General features: G+C 35.6%; 1 protein-coding gene across 1 annotated transcript; it reads left to right on the forward strand.

Annotated features, from left to right (window-relative positions):
- The first annotated feature begins 273 nt into the window (after window positions 1-273).
- LOC149775295 (aspartate beta-hydroxylase domain-containing protein 2-like) lies at window positions 274-24,797 on the forward strand. The gene is made up of 2 exons (XM_089943339.1): window positions 274-1,025; window positions 19,172-24,797. Exons 1-2 carry the CDS (start codon window positions 302-304, stop codon window positions 19,390-19,392), a joined length of 945 nt encoding a protein of 314 aa, XP_089799465.1. The 5' UTR covers window positions 274-301; the 3' UTR covers window positions 19,393-24,797.
- The last annotated feature ends 115 nt before the right edge of the window (window positions 24,798-24,912 follow it).

The following is a 24,912-nucleotide window of genomic DNA, read 5'->3' on the forward strand; positions in this document are numbered from 1 at the left end:
GCCACATTACATTAAAGTAGTATATACGCATGCCAACATTCTCTCCACTGTGCATGTTTTAAATGCAAACATCTTCAACTCACATACGTCACTCTCTCAAACGTACATAAAAGCTTGTGAGCGCTCCCTAAATAGCAGTGCTCGGTTTAAAAAATAAAACAAAAAAAACACGGAACTTCTTAATTTAGGTCCGAATGTCAGCTACCATTGTAGACTGCGTCCCTGGCCTCTTTTCAGTAAGCAATCAGGGAACCAGACTAGTATCTTTCTGCAAAATTGCAAGAAGACCGAGAAGTTACGAATGGTGTCAACACAAATGGAATCGTGGACCTTTATTATTGACAGTTTCTATATCAGAGAAATTGGCTACTTTATTGGAACATTTTTATTTATATGGGGTTTTTATTTAATGATTAAGACAGAAAAAAGTAAAGACCACATCCACTACGGAGATGACATTAACAATTTACCTGAAAGTTCCCTCTGCACCAATCCAAATTGTGTTCGATGCAGCTTGTATGCAAAAGTAATTGTAGAGGCTACCTGCCGTTTAAAGACAGTGTGTGAAAATGGAAATCAGTCAGAGATAGCAATTGCTGAAAAGATAACGCACTGTCTTAAAGATACATCATTATCCAAGGAAAGTTGTCAAAGGCCAAATGTTTTTTATTTGAATATCTTACAAAGTCGACCCTTGTGGGAGTGCATGGATTCTCTTACTGGTCTTGAACATAAATTTAATATCATAAAGAATGAGTTTAAAATAATATATGAGAAAAATGTTGACAGATGGAGAAATAATGACACCTCTCATGGAAAATGGAGTATCTTTTCATTAATAAATCAAGGGAGGGCATTGTCAGAAAATATAGCCTTATGTCCAGACACTTTCAAAATAGTTTCATCACTTCCGAATTTGATGCAGAAAAACGTCTTCGGAAATGTTGCTTTTTCTGTAGTAGAGCCAGGAACTCATATATTTCCTCATTATGGACCAACCAACATCCGTCTGCGATGTCATCTTGGTAAGAAAATTTGCTCATGTTTATTGTACAAATATCCCACCCTGCACACACAACAAAAACACAAACAGCAGCATATTTAGTTCTTGAAACATAAAGACAAGCTAGACAAAGAAAAGGTAGAAGATCAGTTTCTACTGGGAACTATACAAAAAAAAAAAACTACTGTCAGGGAATATGGCAGGCATGAGTTTTAGCAACAACATTTACCATAAAGATAGATAATATTTTTGAATATATTAATAACACACTCTGCAGTTTGGATAGAGATTAACATCTCTGTTTAAATGGAAGTCCAGGCATTAATAGTACGATATGTTGCTACCAATTAACTGGACAATTTATACATGATAACTTCAGCTATGTCCGCACAATAACTTAAAATTTTTTATGGATTGCTTGCACTTGGGGTAAGGAAGAAGGTTATTGATATTTGGTAAAAATGTAAAATGGCACCGTCACTAACTGTAAGAAGAAAATGGTTTCTGCAACTTGACTTGATAGATAGCTTGCAGGTGGGACATGGAACAAGCCTGTTATTTGAGTTCAAATGATCAGGTCATCAGCTGAATAAAGATTATGTGCCTTGAGTTGTTTGTTTCATATCCAAACATTGTGGATAGCTTGCACTTGATGTAAGAAAGAAGGCTATGAATATTAGGTTCAGAAAGGTCAAAAGTTTAGGCCACTGTGACTAAAGACATGTGGTTTTAACTCAATAACATTAGTTCAGTATCACAAACTTGGACCAAACTTGGTGGATGTCTTGCACATTGTAGATGTCTGTCTTTTTTGGAGTCAGAGGTCAGGGTAACTGTGAGTGTGACTGAAAGATGAAAAATGTTTTCTGCACAATAACATTAGTTCCACACTGCATTGTTACATGGACCAAACTTTTCTTATAGCTTGCACTTTACATAAAGAATAAGGTTATAAACTCTCAAATTAAAGTAAGGGTGACTTAAGCTATATGAAGAAACCTGGTTTCTACAGAGCAACATTAGCGCTACATTGTAGACATTGTCCATGTATTTTGGAATGCTTGACCTTGGAATCATTTTGGTCTTGGAGCAGAAGGTCAATGGTCACTCTGTCTGAAAGATAACAAAATGGTTGTCTTCAGTCTTTCACCAATGTTTGTGAATGACTTAAGCGTTGGGTAAAAGTGAAGTCTGTTGCTTTTTGAGTCAGAATCTCAAAGGTGAAGGTAACTGTCTTAGAAAAAAGCAAATTGTTTTCAGTTGATAGCACAAGTTCTTTATTACAGACCTGGACTAAACATTATGGATTACATGCTCTTGGAGTAAGAAAGAAGCCTACTTAATTTGGGGTTAAAAGATAAAGGACAGGAAAGAAAAAATATTTTTGGCATAATAACCTTAGTTCAAGGCTACATATCATGAACAAAGTTTGTGAAGGCCTTGCACTTAGGGTAATAAAGCAACATTCAGATTTTTGGGTCTAAAGGTTAAAAGTCATGATCATGGTAATTCTGATTAGTAAATGATAGCTTCTGCACAAAATCTTTTGTTCAAGATCACATAATTTGACAAAAGGCATAAGTCATTGAGGTCCATTGGTCACTAATCTCCTGAGTCAGCCCTGCCCTGCTAATATATACAGGACTATTGATATGTAGTGGACATGTAATGGGCAATTCACTTGTATATATCTGTAGTATTGTTTTATATGGCTTCTTAGAGAGGCCTACACTTTCTCCGCACTGTATAGTCAGGACTATGCTAATTTGACATTAAGCTATGTCATACCTAAAATTCTAAAGGCTCTTGGTGGACACATTTTAATGAAAATTAATGTGGTGGCCATATTTTATTGATGTTTAAATATATTACAAATTAAAAGGAAATATAGTTATAACAAAAAAGGATCACATTTATATGCCTAATTATTCAGTGTACCAGAGAATGTGTCATTTTCAGTTCTGGATTTGCTGTTTCATTAGAATTAGCATTATTGTATTAACTGGTTTTCTCTCAAACTAATTTTTTTAATTATAAAATCATTTTTTTTTATAATTTCACCCAAGAACAATATTTTTATTCCACTTGACTGCTTTTAAAAATTAATTTTTAAATGAAAACAAGCAGACTTACTGCCTCAAAAATGTTAACAGGTAGTTGATAGACATTTATGGTGAAGTTGGATGGTAAAGTTTTATTTCATCAGGTCCCCAAATAACTTTGATAATAAAAGTCAGTTCATGCTACTGGTAGCTTTCATCTTAAGTCAGGCCCATGCCTCAGATAAAAAGAAATTCTATTTTTTTCTAAAGGTATGTTGTACTGATACCATAATACAATACAGTGAAAAAAATAGTTTGAGGGATTGATTTAATTTCTCTACAATTGACACCTGTTTTTTAAATGCATTATGTAAAGTTTCACACATCATTTGTCATCTGCTTTTTGGCTGTAGAGTGTTTGAACATAATGACCAAACAAGCTTAGTTGTGACTTCTGCATTGATTGTCCAGAAAAGAAGCAGTGTATACACTAGATCAAGTCACCTTTGAAATAAATAAGTAGGCAATATCATTATTGACCATGGACTTTGTTGAGGTATTTTTTTGACAATTTATTAGAAAATGAAAGACAATTTGATATAATGATATTTAGGACTGTCCAGTTGCTTTGAGTATCCGCTAGTGTTATGTATATTTGATTTAATTTATATTTGATTTAATTTAATTGCCTGTTTGTAAGTTTTATTTTTTTTTATTTCATTACATATTAAAGTAATGTAATTTTGTTTACTGGAATTTAATATTTTCCAGAAATTAGTTTGACCTGACTTTTTAATCAAAAACACCTAAAAATAGAAATTTGTATCTTTATGCTGACCTAGCACCTCACCTTGATTGAGAATCAAGTAAAAAAAACTTCTTAAAATTCATTCTTAATGTGTGATTGATAATAGTGAAGTCGAAGCTGACTGGGACTACGTGACTTTAGACATAAGTAGCTTCTATGATGTTCTAGAAATTCTGGTTTTACCAGAGGGTTGACCCTCAACGGGGAATCTGTTTTGCGTCTCAAGTTAATGTATAACCTTTGTCTATAGAGAATTTAGTCAGTTGGGCTTCTAAACACTTGATGTCAGGGTGTTAGCTTTGTTGTGACCAGTTTGCTTTGAAATTCTATTTTATGGAATTATTAATTCTTTTTCCCTAGGAAGATTTAAGTGCTCAAACAGAATTCTTGGAAAAAGATATTTCTTGAAATTTTATTTGAAAATTCAAACACCGGAATATTATCTTCTTTGGTATAACAAAGAACTGTAGACACATCATTCTTATAAAGGTTACAGTATACATCATCACCTTCCATTTTTTATTCTTTTGTTGGGACTTGAACTTGAATTCAATAGAACATTTATTACTGGGACTTCTAATTTTCAATTCTTGGATTATTTTTGGCTTTGAGTCATAAAACCATAAGTTCTTTTCATCATTTTTACATTGTTTTTCTAGGGAAATAAATTATTTGTTAAATTTTACAAAGCTAGTTTTTTTGCTTTTTCTTTGTTACTGTTTATGAGAGCCTAAACACGTAACATAAGACTAGTTAAATCCTTTGATCTGCCACATATATGTGGCAGATAATGATTTCAGGGTTTCTCATACATACATGCACGCACACACACACACACACACACACACACACATACATACATACATATTGCTTTAATGCCCAAATAAATGACACTAATAGTTCCCATTAGTTCTTATATTATTTTAATATTGGAGCATTGTGGTTTACAAAATATTTATCATAAATGACTTTCATCAAATAGACCATATGATCTGTATAACAAAGAGAAACTTGGGATATTTGGTATGTTAGATTGTTTCCAGTCCTTTGTTATGGTTAGTCTTGGGTACAAGTAACTTGTGATGTTTGGTGGGTTAGATAGTTTCCAGTCCCTATGCAGGTTTGTCTTAGATAAAAGCAACTTGAGATACTTGGTTGGTTAAATTGTTTCTAATCCCTATGCAGTTTAATCTTGGGTTCAGTAAATCATCATCATATTATTTAATAGCCCAGATTATAAAGAATAAATTTTTAAAATATTTGTAAATATGAACATAAGCAAACATAATTTCCAACTTCTAAGGCTTTCAGATCAACTTGTTAATAGGTTTGTTAAATGACACATACAATTGCATACCTTTCTTAAATGGACATTTTAAACATCTTTCTTAATTCTGAATACTATCAAATAACTTTAAATCAACATATGTTCAATGTTGTTTCATGATTTTTACATCCAGATCTTGTTTTGCAACATTTCATTGAAGTGATCAAGAACCAGTGAATATATTAGATCACTGTTAAAATAAATTGTAAATGAAACATATGTCTCACATGGCATGGGGTGGCAAGATTTTGTATGGGAGAGGTGAAAAATAAATCCACTTTAAGTTTTAAATTTTATGGTATACGTGGTAAAATCAAGAACTAGAGAGCTTTATAGACTAATGCTTCTAAGTGATTATCATGATTTGTCTCATTTATCCTGTTGATTAGTTCCTTGATGAGAATGGCAAGTATAACTGAATGGCTTTTCTTTAATCTCTTGGAAAATTACCCTGACTTTATTTTGAGAAGTTTGTTTCAAAACTTGATTGCATATTTGCAGGCATATTATATGTCAACTGAGGTATTAATTGTCATCAGTAAACATCAAGCAAACCTGAAAAATTAATGATATTTGGTCATGGACAAGCTAGACTGGTCCTCAGTCAAAATGAAAATAGTAATACAGTACTCCCTCAGTATAATGTTGTTCATGGAAGCAATGGTGAATACTGCATTGTAATTATGCTGCATTATAAAGAAGCATATGAGACAGTATTCCATCATAATGCTACCCATGTCAGTCTTTAAGTATGCTCTCATGCAGTGAGACTATCTTATAACGAAGTACATTATACAGTACTCCCTTATTATAATGCTGTCCATAAGTCACTGAACATACTATGATACATTGCAAATGCCTGATAATGAAGTGTATGATACAATACTCATTATAATGTAATGTGAGTAAACAAGTATGCTCTTATACAGTGTGATAGCCATAAATGAAGTACATGATACAGTATTCCCTTATTATAATGCTGTTCATGGAAGCCATGATGTATATCACCTTGTACTGAGACTGTCTTTTAATGAAGTACATGACTGACTGACTGATCTTCAATTTTCGACTTGTGTGACCATTTTTCCATGTACATCAACTTGCTGAGTGGGAATGGAGCCAGCACTCAGTAAGGTTTTACCCTATTTCAAGAGTAAACATCCCTGTTTCAGGGAAGTGGTGTGCACCACAGACTGTTTAATTGTTGATTGAGTGGAAAACAGGAACCACCACTCAGCATTTTAATGCATGCACCACATGCTCCTCATTTATCATATCTGGAGGTAGAAATGGTTGGGGATGTGTCAGAGGTGTCCTTGTGCATTTGGTGTGCTCCAAGTTCCAAGTGCTCCAGGGTGAGAATTTAGATTTTGTTTCCCAAAATAATTTTTCACAGTCTTGCACTTTATGAATAGTTGAAAAAGAACTCTGTACTTAGATAAATGTTGAAGATGTAGAGTCTGTCAGAGTTTTGTAAGCCTATGTTTTGTGGTGGTGTAATGCAATCAGTATCACCTTATATGACTGGGCTTGATGGTTTGGGGTTTTAACCATCAGATAGTAATTCATTTATTGGGTGGCTTGACATGGCTTATGATTCTGTTCCTGTTTAGGGGAACATTTGTTAGGTTCCAGTTAGTGGGCCCTGATGGTCTGGGCTTATGACAACCTTATACAGTACACTTTATTGTTTTGTGGGTCCTATGGCTAGGCGCCATGTAGGAATCAAGCATTGTTACCTTGTGTGGCAGGGCCTGATGGTCTGATGAAGTACAGGACACAGTATATCCTCATAATGATGCCCATGTCAGTCATCAAGTATGCTGTCATACAATGAGACTGTCTTATAATGAAGTACAGCACTCCCTCATTATAATGCTGTCCATGAGAGTCATCAAGTATACTATCATATAGTGAGACTTCCTTAAATACTGTACTTGATATGGCACTACCTCATTATAATTCTGTCCATGAGAGCCATTGAGTGAACTGTCTTATATTGAGACATGCTTATAATGAGGTACATACTGCATAAATATTTAAGTACCTCTTAATAAAACAGTATTCATGACCATATTCACTATATAACCAGAGTCAATATATAATGAAGAGCCTTATAATGAGATATAATGAAGAACCTTTGTGTGAAATATAATGAAGGACATTATAGTGTGGTATAATGAAGGCAGCATAGTGAAGTGCAATGAAGGGCTTGATAGTGAAGTATATTTTCTAAGGCTCTTATTGAATTATAATAAGGCAACATAGTAAAGTATAATGAAGGGCATTATAGTGAAGTATAATGAAGAGTCTTATAGTGAGGTTTAATGAAGAGCCTTTAACTGAAGTACAATGAAGAGCTTTGTAATGAGGTATAATGAAGAGCCTTATAGTGAAGTGCAATGAAGGGCTTTATAGTGAAGTATATTTTTGGAGGCTTTTATTGAATTATAATGGAGAGCCTTATCATGAGGTTTAATGAAGAGCCTTTTAGTGAGGTATAATGAAGGGCCTTATTGTGAAGGATAATAAGAGCCTTATTTCAAGGAATAATGAAGGGCCTATAGTGAGGTATAACAATTGAGGCTTAATTAAGGGCCTTATAGTGGGGTATAATGAAGAGCATTTTAGTGATGTATAATGAAGAACCACACACATAAATACATTCTACAGATAGAAAGGGATTGTGATGAATAGATATATAGACTGATACCATCACTCACATAGAGATAGAATGATAGATATAGACTGATACCATCACTCACATAGATAGAGATAGAATGATAGATATAGACAGACTGACACCCACAGCTGCCTAGATATGTACATATAGTGATGGATGGATAGATAAATAGATATATACTGAATAATTGACCCATGCACAAACACAGATATATTTGGATTGGTTTGGGTTTTGTGTGTTTGATGCCATTTTTGGAGTAAATGATTGGCTGTACATGTCAGTCAGCATATATGGTGGATGTAAAACCTGGGGAAACCCCATGTAGAACCAGAGCCACAGGAAGCCACCAGCAAGCTTTCTTACATACCCATGTTGGCCAGGCCAATACCTGAACCCATCCACCCAGTACCCAGACTGCAACATTACATACATATGCAAGTTTGATTCATGTATATGACCAGTTATGTATAAAATACCCTATTTTGCTTTTAAAAAATAAAACAATGCATGTATGTACATATTTTATAAATATCTGCTTAAAAAATATGTTGAATAACAGTGTACAAATGTTTTCTATAGGTTAAGTGAGATACTTTATTGGTTCAATTAGAGCTTGAAACTTGTATACATGATTGTTAATAATAATGATGGCACAGATATGCATACGATCAAGCATGAATAAGCACTAGGTATCTACTGCAGTTTTAGTCTATAGGTATTATGTTGTTGAAATACACAGCATATCTTCTAAGAAATATATTTTCAGATTTTAAAAACTTTAATTCTATATTTTCTATATGTAAAACTATTTCTTCATAGAAGCTTTATCCATTTTATAAAAGAAGCAACAACAATACATATATATATATATATATATATATATATATATATATATATATATATATATATATATATATATATTCATTCAGAACTATTTACCACCATTATTGTTAGTTTAAAATTATTATCCACACATCGGAATTTAAACTTAAGTAAGAAGCCACCTAAAGCTATAAAAAGAAAAATGAGATCTTCAGTTAAGAGTTTGTAATAAAGATTTTGAAAATATGTAATTTGATATTGATACATTGATGAGGCTATTAACAGTATTTCACACCTCCTCTTGAAATATAAAACAAAGAAAACAAAACAAGTGTGTCCCTTTTACTTTCCAGCCCAGTGCCCCAAACTTAACAAAAGGTCATTCAGAAGCATTGACACCAGATCAAAAGTCTGAAGGGCAAATTTCAAGAAGTTACAGTGGTTGTTTATCATAGACCTAAAAATGCAGCTTCATACAAGACCAGATTCAGGCATATACTGCTGCAAATACAAGCACTAATTTGCAAACATATCCTCAAGACCAAATTCATCAGAAGTTTGTCAGCACGAGTTATCTTTTCTATCAGTTAGATGTGTGGATGCCAAACCAAAAATGTAATTTATCTCCTGACATACAAAATCTGTGTCATTCAGTGTGTTGGCAAAACTGTTAATTTCAGAAAAATGCGATTGAATAGCTACAAAAGCCACATTCACAACAAACTCATTATGAAACATAACAACTTAAATGAGTGTTCTGTAGACTCCCTCAAGATGCTTAGCCAGTTGAATCAAATCTGGGATGTACCAACACAGAATACATAAATAAAGAATTATACTGGCTACTGCAATTGAAAACTTGTTGGGAATTTGGCTTAAATGAAAAAAATATTGCTTTCCCAATGCCATCTTATCAAAATTTCAGTCAGGTATCAGTTTTACCCATTCCATTAAACAGTGTGTACTCAGTATTTTCTCATTTGACCTTTGTGTTTAGTATCTGTTTTGTGTGTTATATCATACAAAGACCTTGATTAACTCAAAACATTGTAAAATTTTTGTCAGCTTTTGTGTCTCTTCTAAAACACCAGCATTTGAAATTAAAACATTTTTTACATGAATAAATAACCTACGTAATCCTAAAGCGCTCACCAATTCGGATCACTGCCATCTCACCTCTGTCTGCGTGGGTTCGAGTCTTGGATTCAGCCAATGTGGGTATGTGAGTAAGCTTGCCAGTAGCTTCTCATGGGTTCTTTCCAAGGTTTTCCCGGGTTCTTCCTCCACCATTAGTACTGGCCGCCATGTATGGACCCTACAACAATAACAACAACAACCTACCTAATCACTTTTTAGATCCATAAAAACAGAAAATATGTCAATATGACTTGGCTTCCCCCACTAGGATCCATACTGTTGCTTAAAACAGGTGGTGGGATATTGGGGAATTCTTCTCTTCATTTAACAAAAATGGTGGAAATTTTAGAAGAGGAAGGATTTAATGAAGAAATAAAATAAGTGTGTGATTTTCATGCATTGAATCCATTTTTTTCAGCTGATTTTTTTAAGATACTGGCATGAACCTGACGATACTGTATACAAGAATAGACCCTGACAATAATGTATACAAGAATAGACCCTGACAATACTGTATACAAAAATAGACCCTGACAATACTGTATACAAGAATAGACCCTGATAATAATGTTTACAAGAATAGACCCTGACAATACTGTATACAAGAATAGACCCTGACATTACTGTATACAAGAATAGACCCTGACATTACTGTATACAAGGGGGCCCTCGAGTGGCCGAGTGGTCTAAAGCGCTCTCCGTTACGGATCACTGCCATCTCACCTCTACCTGCGTAGGTTCGAGTCTTGGAATCAGCCAATGTGGTTATGTGAGAAAGCTTGCCAGTAGCTTCTTGGGGGTCGGTGGTTCTTTCCGGGGATTTCCTGGGTTCTTTCTCCACCATTAATACTGGCCGCCATGTATAGCCTATCGTGTGCTGAAAAATGGCGTTAAAGCCAACAACAACAACAGTATACAAGAATAGACCCTGACAATACTGTATACTAGAATAGACCTTGACAATACTGTATACAAGAATAGACCCTGACAATACTGTATACAAGAATAGACCCTGACAATACTGTATACAAGGATAGACCCTAACAATACTGTATACAAGAATAGACCTGACAATACTTTATACAAGAATAGACCCTACTGTACCCACTCGGTGTTGAATAAGGGGTACAAGTAGAAAAGAGTAATGTCTGGCAGAACATATGCATGTACATGAGGAAGAATGTTCATGGTGGATAAATGATAAAGGAACTTAACTTTTGAAACATTACCAGAATGTGAGGAAAGAATGATACAAACACATTCACATAATATTAATTAACTGCCATGTTTCAAGATAGGTAATCAGAAGACATTGTAGAACAGTGTTTCTTTGTTGGATAGCCATGATCATCTCATCTTTGGACTTTTTCTATGTTAATTTATTTTTCAATTATTTCTTCACTTTTCTTCTACTATTTAGATCTTGTTTGTAGATTGCCCCCATCATTCAAACATGTAATAGTCCAGTTTTTCTCTTGGCTTTTGTGTTTGATATTCATTTTGTGGATGTAAGTCGTTTCATCTACAGACAATTAGCTTGATTAAAATTGTGCCATTACCAACTTTGCATGGAGGGCCTTTGAATTTGTTCAAATGATGCTTATCCAGCATCAAATATATCTGCACCATTACTAAATATAGAGAAAAAACTTTGACTTCTTAAAAACTACTGACAGAAAACATCCTTGTGCCTAGGGCATCTGTAATCAAATTTAGCAAGATACCTTTGAACAACTTCTTCTCAAAAACTGCTTAACAGAATTGATTTAACAGAAAGTATGCAGACGTATTGAAGGTCTTTCAAAATTTGTTTAAAAGATGGAGATCTGCCATCAAATATGGCCACCATTACTAAAAACAGAAAAAGAACCACTTTAAATAACGACTCACTTGAGAAAACTTAACAGAATTTGACTGAAGTATCCTGGCATAGAGGGCATTTAATTTTTTTCACAAATTATGTTGAGGTACAATCAAATACAGATGAAATGATGAAAAACAAGAGAAGGCTTAAAACAAGCGCTTTCATAACATAATGCAATCAAGCATTGGAAGGAAATATATACAGAATAAAAACCACTAAGCAAGACAATTAAACCTATAACTGTTGCATTTAGTTACTTTCAGTAAGGTGAGTAAACTCAAATCCACATGTGCTCATCTTATTGGTGAATCACTATGAGACCGCATTTGACATCTAATTTATTGAATGCTGTTTTTTAGGATATGTATGGCATCCAGTTCAGTATGAGGATGAGTTCAGAAGTGGTTACCCATATGGATGCCACAGTTCATCCAAATTAGTTAACATCCTTGACAGTGACAATGAGGGTCTGGGCATTGTAACATTCTTTAACAGCCTACTTTGCCAGAGAGAACAGTTTTTATGTCACCTGCCAACCTCCATCCTCCAGCTCCCCCCCCCCCCGTCTAAATACCAGTATAAGTTTTGTGAAGAATTTCCCCCATTACACATAGGTGAGGTGAAATACATGTAGTATGAAAACATAAGCTGCAGAATAAGAGCTCCTGATGAAATCCCCCTTCATCTGGTGTCCAGGGGCAATTGCCACCAACACCTGGTGTTGTCCAGGGGCAATTGCCACCAACACCTGATCTTTGAGATAGACTGTTAGAGTTGCGACTTTCATACTAAGCACTAAACTTTTCTGTCATTGTACAGTGATAGTTGTTATGCACAATATCAGTCTTTATACCTGCACTTTTTGGAGAAAAGGCACTGATTAGGTTATCCTGCCCATATAAATGTGTGTGTCGGTGTGATATTGACTACAACTATACGATACGATTTACGATAGAGACTTTAAACTTCCTTTTTATATGTCTCAGGTCTCAGGTCATGCTCAACACTTTAAAAATTTTGATGCAGCCTCTGGTGGCAACTTTAGGATGGTGGTGTTCTTTTTTAGATCACAAATTAGAAGACTAACATACAGAGTTTAAACACATAAGCTGGGGATTTGAAAGAGAGAAGGGTGCACTCATGTTGAAAATGGTCAGGGAAAGATCTGCTGTTGGTTTTTGACCCATGCAGAACTTCATTTCATGTAGGTTTTGACAACCCATTGCAGATAAACCAAATATAAATACCCAGAGTCACTGAAATAAACCAACCAGAACATGAAGAATTATTAACAGCGGAAATGTCCTGATAAGTGTTTTATCTCAACGTTAATTTTATCTCATCACTTTTATTTCTGGCTTTGGTTTACTTGGTGAAATGACATTAATACCTGGTGAATAGAGATTATACCTTTAACTTTTTCCCACTCAGTTCTGAGACAGAAAAGGGAACATGTATGCATAACTTTGATTGTAAAATATAATCCTGTTTCAGCCAGATCATAAACCCTTATAGTCCTGTCAGAACACTTACCAGCACTTAAATAGGGGTGTGCCTGCACCTCCATCCGACCCCCATTTGAATGGAATCACTGGATTATCCCTAGGAGGCATTCAAATTTGGCAGGTGGGTCACAAGTTAGAATTACTGAGATCTCTACCCTGTTAGCGTATATTGGGAATAAGAAGACAAGATATGCAACTGAAATTGACCCCCTGGTATGTTCTCAGCACCATGTGCTTGACCCTAGTGCACATAATTTTGGGAGGAATGACGCAGAGCAGTGGGGAATTGGGATCCTCTACTAATACAATAAACATATTCCTCTGATAGTGCTTGAGCATTCGTTGTTACTTTTTACTTTAACATTTAATATTAGCTTCATAGCACTGTAAGGGCTGTACTCTAGGGTACATGGTCTCCTACATCCTGATGTTATCAGATAATGACCTTAGTCTCCTACATCCTTATGTTATCAGATTATCATCTTCATTCAGTAGGACATACCTTCCCTATATAAAGGATCTCCAATTTACTGCACAACTGGAAAGTAAATGACTGGTATAGTAATTATACAGCTGCTATAAGGCCACCTTTAGGTACTAAACAATTTAATTGTTTGAAATGGGGGGGGGGGGAGGAGGGTAGGATCTTTTTGGCATCCATGATTTTGTTCTTTCATTTATCTGAGTGAGTTTTTCCTACAAATCAAAGACTATTTGTTAAAAGATTTTGTGAACCAATTCTTTTTTATTCCAATTCCTCCTGCATAATTAAATGATTGGTTGATTCTTGTATTAACTACTGACTTAATGGGCAGGATAGTTAATTGTTGCAAGCTTGCCACTGCACTGGCATATTCATTTACTAACCGTTTAATTGGAGAAGGGTAGAAAGGATGGTGCCAGGATTTTCTTTTCAAACAAGAGCACTTTTTTTAAAAACTCAAGATAATTTTTTTCTTAACTAAAATGATGGATAGAATTTATTTTACCATAGATCAGAGCATCAGTATTTTTTCAAGCCAGGTCAGAATTTGTTCCTAACAAAATCCCACCAACCGTTCCGGTGGCCTAGTGGTTAGAGCATCAACCTCAGATGCGGGAGGTACACTGTTTGATCCCCGGCCGAGTCATACCAAAGACTTACAAAAATGGTATTAACAGCTGCCTCGCTTGGCGCTCACCATTAAGAGGTTAGTGTTAGGACTGGTCAGCCTGGATTCAGGATAATGTGACTCCAGGGTGGGACATTATGCTACATGTCTGTGGCATGATGCCCCCCCCCCCCATTGCTAGACATAGCTATAAACTCACACTATAGACATCATAGCGATATGACTAAAAAATTGTTAAAGCTACATTAAAAATCTAAATCCCACCCACACAAAATCCCACCCACCCATCCCCACCAAAAATTAAAATGTTAGTCTAAATATAGAAGCAGCTTGATTACAGACCAACGAAGATGTTTAACAGGTTATGAAATTTCTAAGACAACAAAATAACTAAAAACTACAGATTGTTTACACAAACTGATGACATGTACTGTTTTTGTTCTAAAAGTTTCAGGGGTGGGGGTGCAAAAATCAAAGGGATATATTTTTGTACTACACAATTGATTTTTAAAAAATCATTGGGATGTTGTCAAATGCTCCCAACCACCTCACTCCTTTGTGGGTGCCTATGCTAACAAAAAGACCAGGCTCTTGAAGTTTGACTAGAAGGGAGTACATCAGTTGGATGCATTGTGATTAAATTGCATTTAGAGAGCAACTTTATGTTCTGATGCAATCAGATTTATTGAGGGGCCCTGAATGTCCGATTGGTCTAAAGCACTTATCGTTCCAGATCACTGCCATCTCACCTCTGTCAGCGTGGGTTTGAGTCTCAGGCTTGGCTCAGAAACGTCGATACATGAGAAAGCATGCCAGTAGCTTCTCATGGGCCAATGGTTCTGCTTCCTCCACCAGTTATACTGGCTGCCATGTATAGCCTATCTTGTGCTGAAAAATGGTGTTAAATGCTGTAACAACAACAACAACAGATTTCCTGATTTATGTTTATCCATCAGAGTGGACAAAGGAGATTGTCTGTTTTAGATTAGTTGGAATGTCACATTTAGTCTTTATAGAATCTACAGAGGTTGTCTTTGGGAACCTTTATACATGTACATGTCTGTGACTAAATAGATAACACTTTAACTTTCAAATTTGGGGTATTTGGGGGTATTTTTTAGATTATACTTCTCTAGGAATGGTGGAAGAAGTGAGATTATTAAGATTTTTTAAAACTATTCTCTGGATTTGACAGGGCACTTTTGCTGAGAAAAGGTCTTATCAGAATTAACAGTATTGTCTTTGCAGTATTTTGATCTGTACACAAAAAATATGTCCAACACCTGGCAAAAAAGTTAATGTTTAATCTCACAACTTCACAGAATATGCCAGATTCTTCATAAAATTTTCAGTAGAAATTATAACAAGCTGTAATTGGTGACCTTTGACCTGTGTAGTTATTAAATAAGTAGTATCTATAAGTGGGTTACCAATCCTTAAATGCAGACAGACCTATCTTGCCCTGTTGTTACTTGTATTTACAACCAATACTGTTAAATAAATAAATCAGCAAAGATTGTAGTTGATGGTAAGAGTTTCCAGGTATTTATAACGTACATGAGGGAAAAGATTAGATATTGTTTGTTATATGATCAGTCATTAAGTACATCCATTTATTCCAAATGTATACAGACAGGAGCCTTTATCTATAGATATGGGGGTATATAGAATTCTTAATGTTCAACCTTCCATCTGGCATTCTCCATTCTTCTAGTTAAAATATGAAAAATGAGTACTCAAGCAGCACATCATCAGTTCTCTTATTTGATTACAGCTATTGTAACAAAATCAGGTGCATTAAACTAACACAGGTCTTGTCATGAAAGAATTTCTCTTGGAGCAGCCATCATGAAAATATTGCTATTACTACTCCTGAATGGATAGTTGTATCACAATAGGTTTTTATTAAACAACTTCTCATGATATGGCCACCAGAGAAGCCATCTTGAAAATCATGTTAATTCACTAATCGTCCTGAATGAATAATAACAATAAGAGTAATAATAATAAAAAAGACTATTTTAAGAGGGTGATGCAGTTAGTGCAAAAACTAATCTCCCTTGTGGCCTCAGATATTGTACAAAAAAGGTATAATGGATTGGTGTACATATTATGTATGGATTTAGCACATGGAGCATTTGGATACACCAACATGCATGATTGAAAACTTTTTCACACACACATTTTATATACCACAAAGTTGGCCATAACTGGTGGTTAGCATTATCTTGATTGCATCCATTTCAGACATCTGTGGTGAAAAGAAGACACTGATGATGCTTCTTTAACATCTTCAGGTAGACAGTTCCAAATGATTAGACGTGAGAAAGCCAAAATATTTTTAAACAATTAGTTTTGGGCTTAGGAAGAAGAAAATTATTAGATGACATAGAATGTAACATTGATAGACTATAAACTATTTAATGATCATACCATTCATATAGTGTTGGACATAGAACCATTAGAAACTTTACACATAAATTTAGACTTCTTAAACATATTCATTCATAGATAGTCATGATCTTCAAATCCTTCATACATTCATTGGATATTATGTACTGTATTGTTATGGATAATTCTGGTCATTCTTGTTTGAAGTATTTCCACTTCTAACAATATTGTTAAGAAGCATCAGACCCCATATGATGTTGCAGTAGTCTAGATGAGGTTGAATATAACTTTTGTAAAACATTATCCTGTTAGAAATTCTTTAGTTTTTTTTTATAGTAACCAGATATTCTTATTCTGACCATAACACTGTTATCAACTTGAACTCCGCAAAGCTACATTAAAAGTCCAAATACACACACATGAACACAACTTCATTAAAAGTCCAAATACACACACATGAACACAACTTCATTAAAAGTCCAAATACACACACATGAACACAACTTCATTAAAAGTCCAAATACACACACATGAACACAACTTCATTTCTCATGTTTTTGTATTTATCAGTGTTTCATAGTCATTTATATTGGTCATGTATTTTTATTGCTTGTATGGTTTCTGGTGTAATCCAGATTACTCGAGTAGCACATTTTCAAAGGAGTTTGCCTTTCAGTGACATCCATAAAGAGTGAGTACCAGGAATCTAAAACATCACTGATGTCATCAAACATTTTAATAATATCCCATGGAACATCAGTTCCTCTTGGAACTTCAAATTCAGTTTTTTAAACGATATATATGAAATTGTGTGTGAGGTGATTTGGTGGTGAAAGCATTGGTTTTGCAAGAAATATGGGGTAATGGTCACTCAGGCCAGTGGAGGGGACATCAACACAAAGCACATTATTTGAGAATTTGAATAAATATGGTCAATTAGAGTTTGACTTTTCCAGTGTCCACCCCACCAGGTTTTGTCATATGCTGAACCAGTCCAATGATGTCATGTAATTGAGACAGTAATTTTTAATTTGAGAGTTTAGTAAGACCCTGTAAATGTCACCAAGGAAGAGTAATTTTTTATTCTTTTGCATATGTTCAATCTGATCTTCAAATATTTTGTTTCATTTTACAGCAGAATTTGAATTTCTGTAGATGTAACCAACAAGAAAAGATTTGCTATTCTTCGGTTCAGCTTCTAACAACTTGCTTTTCAAAATCAGTAGTTTCTAAATCTGCCCTGCATTTAGAGATAATATTCTCACACCTCCTGATCCTTCAATTTTATCTTTTCCCCAAAAAAACAGAGTGTTCATTTGAAAATTGTTGTTGTTGTTATTGTAGGGTTTAACGCCATTTTTTCAGCACACGATAGGCTATACATGGCGGTCAGTATTAATGGTGGAGGATGAACCCAGGAAATGTCTGGAAAGAACCACCAACCCTCGAGAAGATACTGACAAGCTTTCTCACATACCTACCTTGGCCGAATCCGAGACTCGAACCCATGCAGACAGAGGTGAGATGGCAGTGATCCATAACGGAGAGCACTTTAGACCACTCGGCCACCCTCATTTGAAAAAGCAGTCTGGCTGATCAGCCCCAAGTTTGATTTCACTAGAACCAAGCACTGAGATATTATTTCTTTAGATAGTGACTTATGAAGTTTAAATGCTATTCTTATTCTACTAATTTTAAGGTGACCTACATACTTTTACCTCTTAAACCTAGGAACAACACATTACATGTATTTTGAGTCAGAAAGGGAGATAGATATGAATTGGATACACATGAGTCAAGTAAATCATCCTCCTTAAGCAGAGTACTATTTTTATATATTTTTGGTATTGACATGAAAGCTTATATTGGCAGTTGTAGATCTATCTCATACACAGTTTTGCAATGGGAATCTAACAATGTCCCATTTATAAGAGGGTTTCTGACCTCTGTCTGTAGACACAGTGATTCATGGTGAAAATGCAAAGGACTGAATATTTATTGAATGTAGGTAGTCAAGAATATGGCTTCTTGGCCATGTCCTTGGCACTTGGACTGCTTGTGGCTAAAACATCCACACAAGTGACATTTAAGTAGCTTTTATGTCTCCAATTGATGGTAGAGTGATTTGTTTGAGGCACAGCGAGTGATGCTTTCCACTCCCTGTTTATGCCCACTAGAAATCTTGCTTTGTGTAGCTTATTGATCTCGTTGTCTGTCCATCCATCTAGTAAAAACACGATTTTTGTCAACCAATATCACATTAGACCAGCTTTTCTAGAGTATCTAGGAACCATTTTACTCTTGATGGTGAGAGGTGGATCCCTTGATGATCACTTGTTGGGTCCAAATAAAATTGGTTCTCCACAGACAGCTTGTATGACTGCCATGGTGGCCATCATGAAATTTGTTATAATTGCTACTCATGAGTGTATATTCATATCACATTACTATCACCATATCCTGTCTTGTTCTTTCAGGTCTGATAATACCCAAGAAATGTTACATGAAGGTTGCAGAGGAAACTTTAACTTGGGAGGATGGGAAGTGCCTTGTATTTGATGACTCTTATCTTCACTCAGTTGAGCATGCTGGCACAGAGGAGGATGGCATCAGGGCCATTCTTATGATAGATCTGTGGCACCCAGATATAGATGAAGAAGAACAACATATTTTAGATGTGGCATTTGCCCCATTGTAACTGCAAATACATTGTTGAGTATGATGGCAAATAGAAGATGGCATTTGGGTCTTTCATGTGATAGATTGTGTAACATTGACCTGGATATAGAAAAATAACAGACACTCAGTATGGAATTGGTTTCTGATGGTTATCTTAACTTGACTTTAAATAATAAAAAAGCCACAAATAAATACTTTATTTACTAGACTTTAGACTTCAGCTTTCATGAGAAATATTACAAATATTCTTTTCTCTCATTAATTTGTCTTCTTCTACAGCATAGGAAAAACATCCATTGGCAAGTGTACATGGCAGCCATATAGTATATGATGTATTTTTAATTTTATTTTAACATCCTGTATCACCATTAAATGTACTTCTTGAAAATGTTATTACAACTCCACCTAGATGGAATCCTGTACAAACATTGGCATTTCACCAGAGGTCTTTTGGGGGCCGCGAGTGGCTGAGTGGTCTGAAGTGCTCACCGTTCCGGATCACTGCCATCTCACCTCTGTCTGCGTGGGTTCGAGTCCAAGGCTCAGCTAGCGTAAGTACGCCTGCTAGTAGCTTCTCGTGGGTTGGTGGTTCTTCCCGGGTTCTTCCTCCACCAGTTATACTGGCCGCCATGTATAGCCTATCTTGTGCTGAAAAATGGCATTAAACCCTAAAACAACAACAACCAGAGGACTTTTTAAGTCTGGTTGGTACTATATGAAAATCATGCCAATCAGACAACCAGTATAGCCACCTTGACATGCGATTTTCACAGTTATTATGATATCTAGTTGGTCCTAAATGAATATGGTTCCGATATAACTTCAGATATGGCAGCAACAATGAACATATTGAAAATCTTGTCAATAACTGTCCCTTTTCCTGGATGGTCATATCTATATTGAGTTTTCATAAGAAGTTTTCTGATGGTGTTTAGTTTGTCCTACATAAAAATGCAGCTATCTTACATCCATGATGGCTGCCATAGTGGCTAATTTGAACATCTTATAGCACAAGATCAGAGATGGTTTCGACACTAAGCAGTTAAAAAGAAATGGTCTTATTTTGAATTTTCAAACAGCTGAGCATCAATCCCACTGAGGGTTATGTTTCATTTTTTAAAAAGTTTACAGTGAATTGGCACCATACTTGTCAATAAACCCTAATACATACAAAATTACATGCAGAGACCTGAATCAAAACTTGGTAGATGGTAAAAAAGGCTATAAATTATGGGGTGCATATGTCAGGATCACTGTGACTGTAAGAAGAAAAATGGCTAATACAAAAAAAGATTACTGGTATAGTTCTGCATTACAGAGTTGGACCAATCTTGTGAAAGACTAGTACTTGGGGTAATGAAGTCTTATCAAGTCAGTGCTCAAGGACACTGTAACAGAAAGAAGCAAAATATTATTTGTACAAAACATTTGTTCGTTGTCAAAGACGATGCCCAAGCTTTGTGTATGGCTTGTACTTGGGGTAAGGAAAAAGTGCAGAGGTTTAGGTGTAACATCACCATCTTAGAGGGGTGATTAATTGGATTTGGCTGGCGTTATCTATAGGATGACCTCCCTTGATATTATAGCCCAGTGGGAGTGAAAGAAGAATGGAATTTTAACATGAGAACTGAGCGAGAATATTGGGGAGAAATAAAGCAATACGGGCCCCCTTTTACAAGAAAATAACAATTAGAATAAATTAATAACGGCTATTCCAATTCAAGTTAGATTATATCAGTAGAATTTAACAGGTGTGTCTAATTTGGATTTATTTCATCATCATAACGAGAGGTGAAAAGAGCGCAATGTCCAAGATTGATTGCATCACCTTCCTTCTCTTTGACTGTATATCGTCTCCATGTTCATCCTTTCTAAGTTCCATGCCATGTCCCTTCATGGACTTCCTGGTCCTTTTTTTCTGACCTCGTCCTTCTGACTCCAGACTGTCCAGTCTTTCTTTCAGAAAGCTGTTCCTTATTGCTGTTCTCTTTCAGAACTTGTGCATCCTAGCACTAAACCTTTTTTTTTTTTTACAAGACGACCACCTGGTTCCTTTTTTGTTTCACGAGGAAAGCACTAATCTCTTTATGCTTTCCACGGAATCGAGACTAAGTTTTCTCTTCTAGGAAATTTTCAGACTAAAGAATTATGGTCATCATTATAAGGTATGATTGTTCTAAAAGTGTACACCCTAATTTATTCTGCCTAACTGTAGGCAGTGGTCCCTAATTTTCCCCAAAGAAATACTCCCTTTCATCAGGTTTAGATAGCTCGAAATCTGAATGACTGTGACAATTTCCCTTTGAAAAAATGTTATGTGGACATAGGTTCCCACCAAGTGGTTAGGGTCAGTAGCTCAAATGTTTACTTTCTAAGGACCATGTTAAGTTACCCCGGTCAATTTCAATGAGTTGGAATGCTATCCCTTTGAAGTTTACTCTGACATGGGGGGAGATGAACAAAGAAAGGTTGAAGTTACCCTTCACAAAGACTTTTCTGGCTTAAATGCAATACAATTTTAATGCTCCAATTTTAAAGTTCGCTGCAATTCAAAATCCAACACTTCACACAAGGACACTAGCTTAAAGAGGAAAAAGACTGATATTTTTGCACAATATTAATTCCACATCACAAAGCTGTACCAAACTTTGTAGCAGGTTTGAGCTTGGGGTGAGTAAGAAGACAGTTTGAGGGTAAAAATGTTAGAGCTTAAGGTAGTTTTTAGAGGAGAACAATGAATTCTGCACAAAATTTTCAGTTTATGATAGTGTACCTTCACCAAAGTTTGTAGACTTGCATGCTGGGTAAGAAAGAAGCCTACTTATTTATGGTTCAGTGGTCAATGTTACTACAGCTGAACATGGGTGTTGCATAATTTTTCAAATAACAAAGGATTCTATGGTCTAAAGGTCAAGTCTAACAAGAAAATAATGGTTTCTGCACAGCAATTTTAGTTCCAGATCATGTATATTAACTATCGGACCTGGTCATTCTGACCTATTGGTCAGTACATGTAATCTCTCACCTCATCCATACCCTACTATTAAACATTGAGAGACTTGCATTATACTGTTCATGGTATTCTTGTTACCTTCTGCCACCAAACTTGCCTTCAGTGTGCATCATAGAACAAATTTCACATGTCACCTGTTTCCAGGAATTTTGAAAACTGAAAAATAAATATGTTCATGTCCACATAGCAGGTTACTCTACTTTTTTGTAATTAACAAATTACTAGACCAAATATTTCCAGCAAACTTTCACTCAGTATTCCTCCATTACAAATGACCTCTGAATAATTACTTATTCCTAGCTATTTTGCTCAAATAATAAGCCTATTTTCATGGATAATTAAATATTATTGGAAATGTCATTGAAAATTTTAACCTTCCTTATTTGTCACCACTTTTTTTGTATTGATGAAGGTAATACTTTTCCTGTAAATACCCATATGTTTGATTTGAGCACCTCTACCCCTTTGGAAGTTCACTAATAAATTGAGTTACTTTGATACAAGAATGGAACTGTTTAATTACCAGGTCCACAGAGGACAAAACTTGAAATGTGTCTATATAACACGCAGACCCACATGCTGATGTGATACAGTTCAATGGCAAAGATCTGGGAGAAACAGTAGCCACAACTCCAATGCATTTTCAGGAAAATGCTAAAAATTTAACTTGACTCCATAATCCTTTCTTGAATTATATATTTCACTTTATTACATTAAACACTCTTGATAGCCCAGTTTGGTCTTTTGTAGTGGATGAGACACCAAGCTTACACAAACAAAAAGGTCTTTCAGAAGTTGTTAACCTCAAACGAAATTCATGGACTGGAGTGGACCAGACAGGACAAGATTTTATTTGACATGATGACCTGGACAGGACAGGATAGGATGTAACTTTGTCGGACTGGACTTGGCATGACGAGACATTAGGTGACAAGGTGAATGGATGGATTGACGTACATGAGCAACACTTATTATTTATGCCACCTCAATAAATGGTGGGATGGAGACACAAAATCACTTAGATCAAAACTAGCATATTTTGCTAAATACCAAATCAAATGGGAATCCAATAAGAACACAAAACTTATTGTGTATCAGGCAATTAGTGGTCACATCCAACACCACTAAATGATAACATGAATGTTGGAAATATCGTTATACCTCAGTCAAGAGAGATCAACTACACACCAAATTTGGTGGCCCCGAGCTTTCTTTGTTACGGATCACTGCCATCTCACCTGTCTGCATAGGTTCAATTCTCAGATTCGGCCAATGTGGGTATGTGAGAAAGCTTGCCAGTAGCTTCTTGTGGGTTGGTGGTTCTTTCCCAGGTTCTTCCTCCACCATTAATACTGGCCGCCATGTATAGCCTATCGTGTGCTGAAAAATGGCATTAAACCCAACAACTACTACTGCTGCTCATGTAGGCAAAAAGTGAGTGTTTTAGACAATAATGCCTCATAACTCCACCATATCTTACAAATCCAAATTCTTTACAGTATACAGCTTCAGTGAATATTTTCATGGTTAAGCCAAGCTGCAGATTTGCAAGTTTTAAAGACACCAATACCATATGGTGGCAATTGTAGGCAATCAAATGCATGCAAAATCAAATATAAGCAGTTTTCAAGCTGGCTGCCATTGTGCCGAATAGGAGCTCAGATAAGCTACTTTTATCATTCAGGACAAACTAGATATCAATATTAGTCTTTGGCTGAAAACCCACATGTCAATACAACTTTTAATTTAGTAGTAGCATTAGCAAGATTTTCAAGATGACTACCCATGGTGGCTATAATGGATGTCAGACTGGCACCATTTTGATTTAGTTGTTAAAGGGTTCAATGCATTTTTCAGCACATGATAGGCTTTACATAGCAGCCAGTATTACTGGGAGGAGAGCCCCCACCCATGAGAATCTACTGGTAAGCTTTCTCTTGTGCCCACATTGGGCAAGCACAACACTCAAACCTATGTTGAGGTGAGATGTCAGTGATTTGTAACAGTGAGCACTTCAGACCACTCCATGCCATTTTCATTTTGTAAATGAGACGGCATAAATCTTGTGAACAGCCAATGTTGATATGATATTCCATCAGGAGTTTAGATGGCATCTGTTTCTGCCTTATCCGACTCCTGAAATCCTTGTGTTGATCCAACTTTCATGAGGAAGAGCAATGATTCTGAAGATGGCTGCATTAGAGGCCACACTGGATGTCAAATTGGCATGATTTTTATTTAGGACCAACTAGATGCCATAACAAATCCTGTAGCAAAAACTCGAAACATCCCTAGTTTTGAAGTCCTCTTTCACATCACTGAATATGCGTTGAATTGTGACTAAATGTTGACCGTGTTCTTGAATACACCAGTTTGTGAAAATGAAAACAAAATAAAATATTTTAATAATTTTTGTGCATTTCGTTTGCTGTATTCCGATATTTTTTTTTAACAAATTGGTATTCCAAGCTTTTAGTGGACAGCAGGTGAACATGTCAATCTGCTAATTGCATGTGAGTGGTTTCC

This window comes from Sinohyriopsis cumingii, chromosome 19 (genome assembly GCF_028554795.1).
Source record: "Sinohyriopsis cumingii isolate HCF-2022 chromosome 19, ASM2855479v2, whole genome shotgun sequence".
Classification (NCBI taxonomy): domain Eukaryota; kingdom Metazoa; phylum Mollusca; class Bivalvia; order Unionida; family Unionidae; genus Sinohyriopsis; species Sinohyriopsis cumingii.

Excerpts from the sequence above, each read along its gene's own strand:
- LOC149775295 (XM_089943339.1), top strand. The coding sequence starts at position 302 with ATGGTGTCAACACAAATGGAATCGTGGACCTTTATTATTGACAGTTTC. Across the intron at positions 1,026-19,171 it reads CCGTCTGCGATGTCATCTTG|GTCTGATAATACCCAAGAAA; the intron begins GTAAGAAAATTT and ends TTGTTCTTTCAG.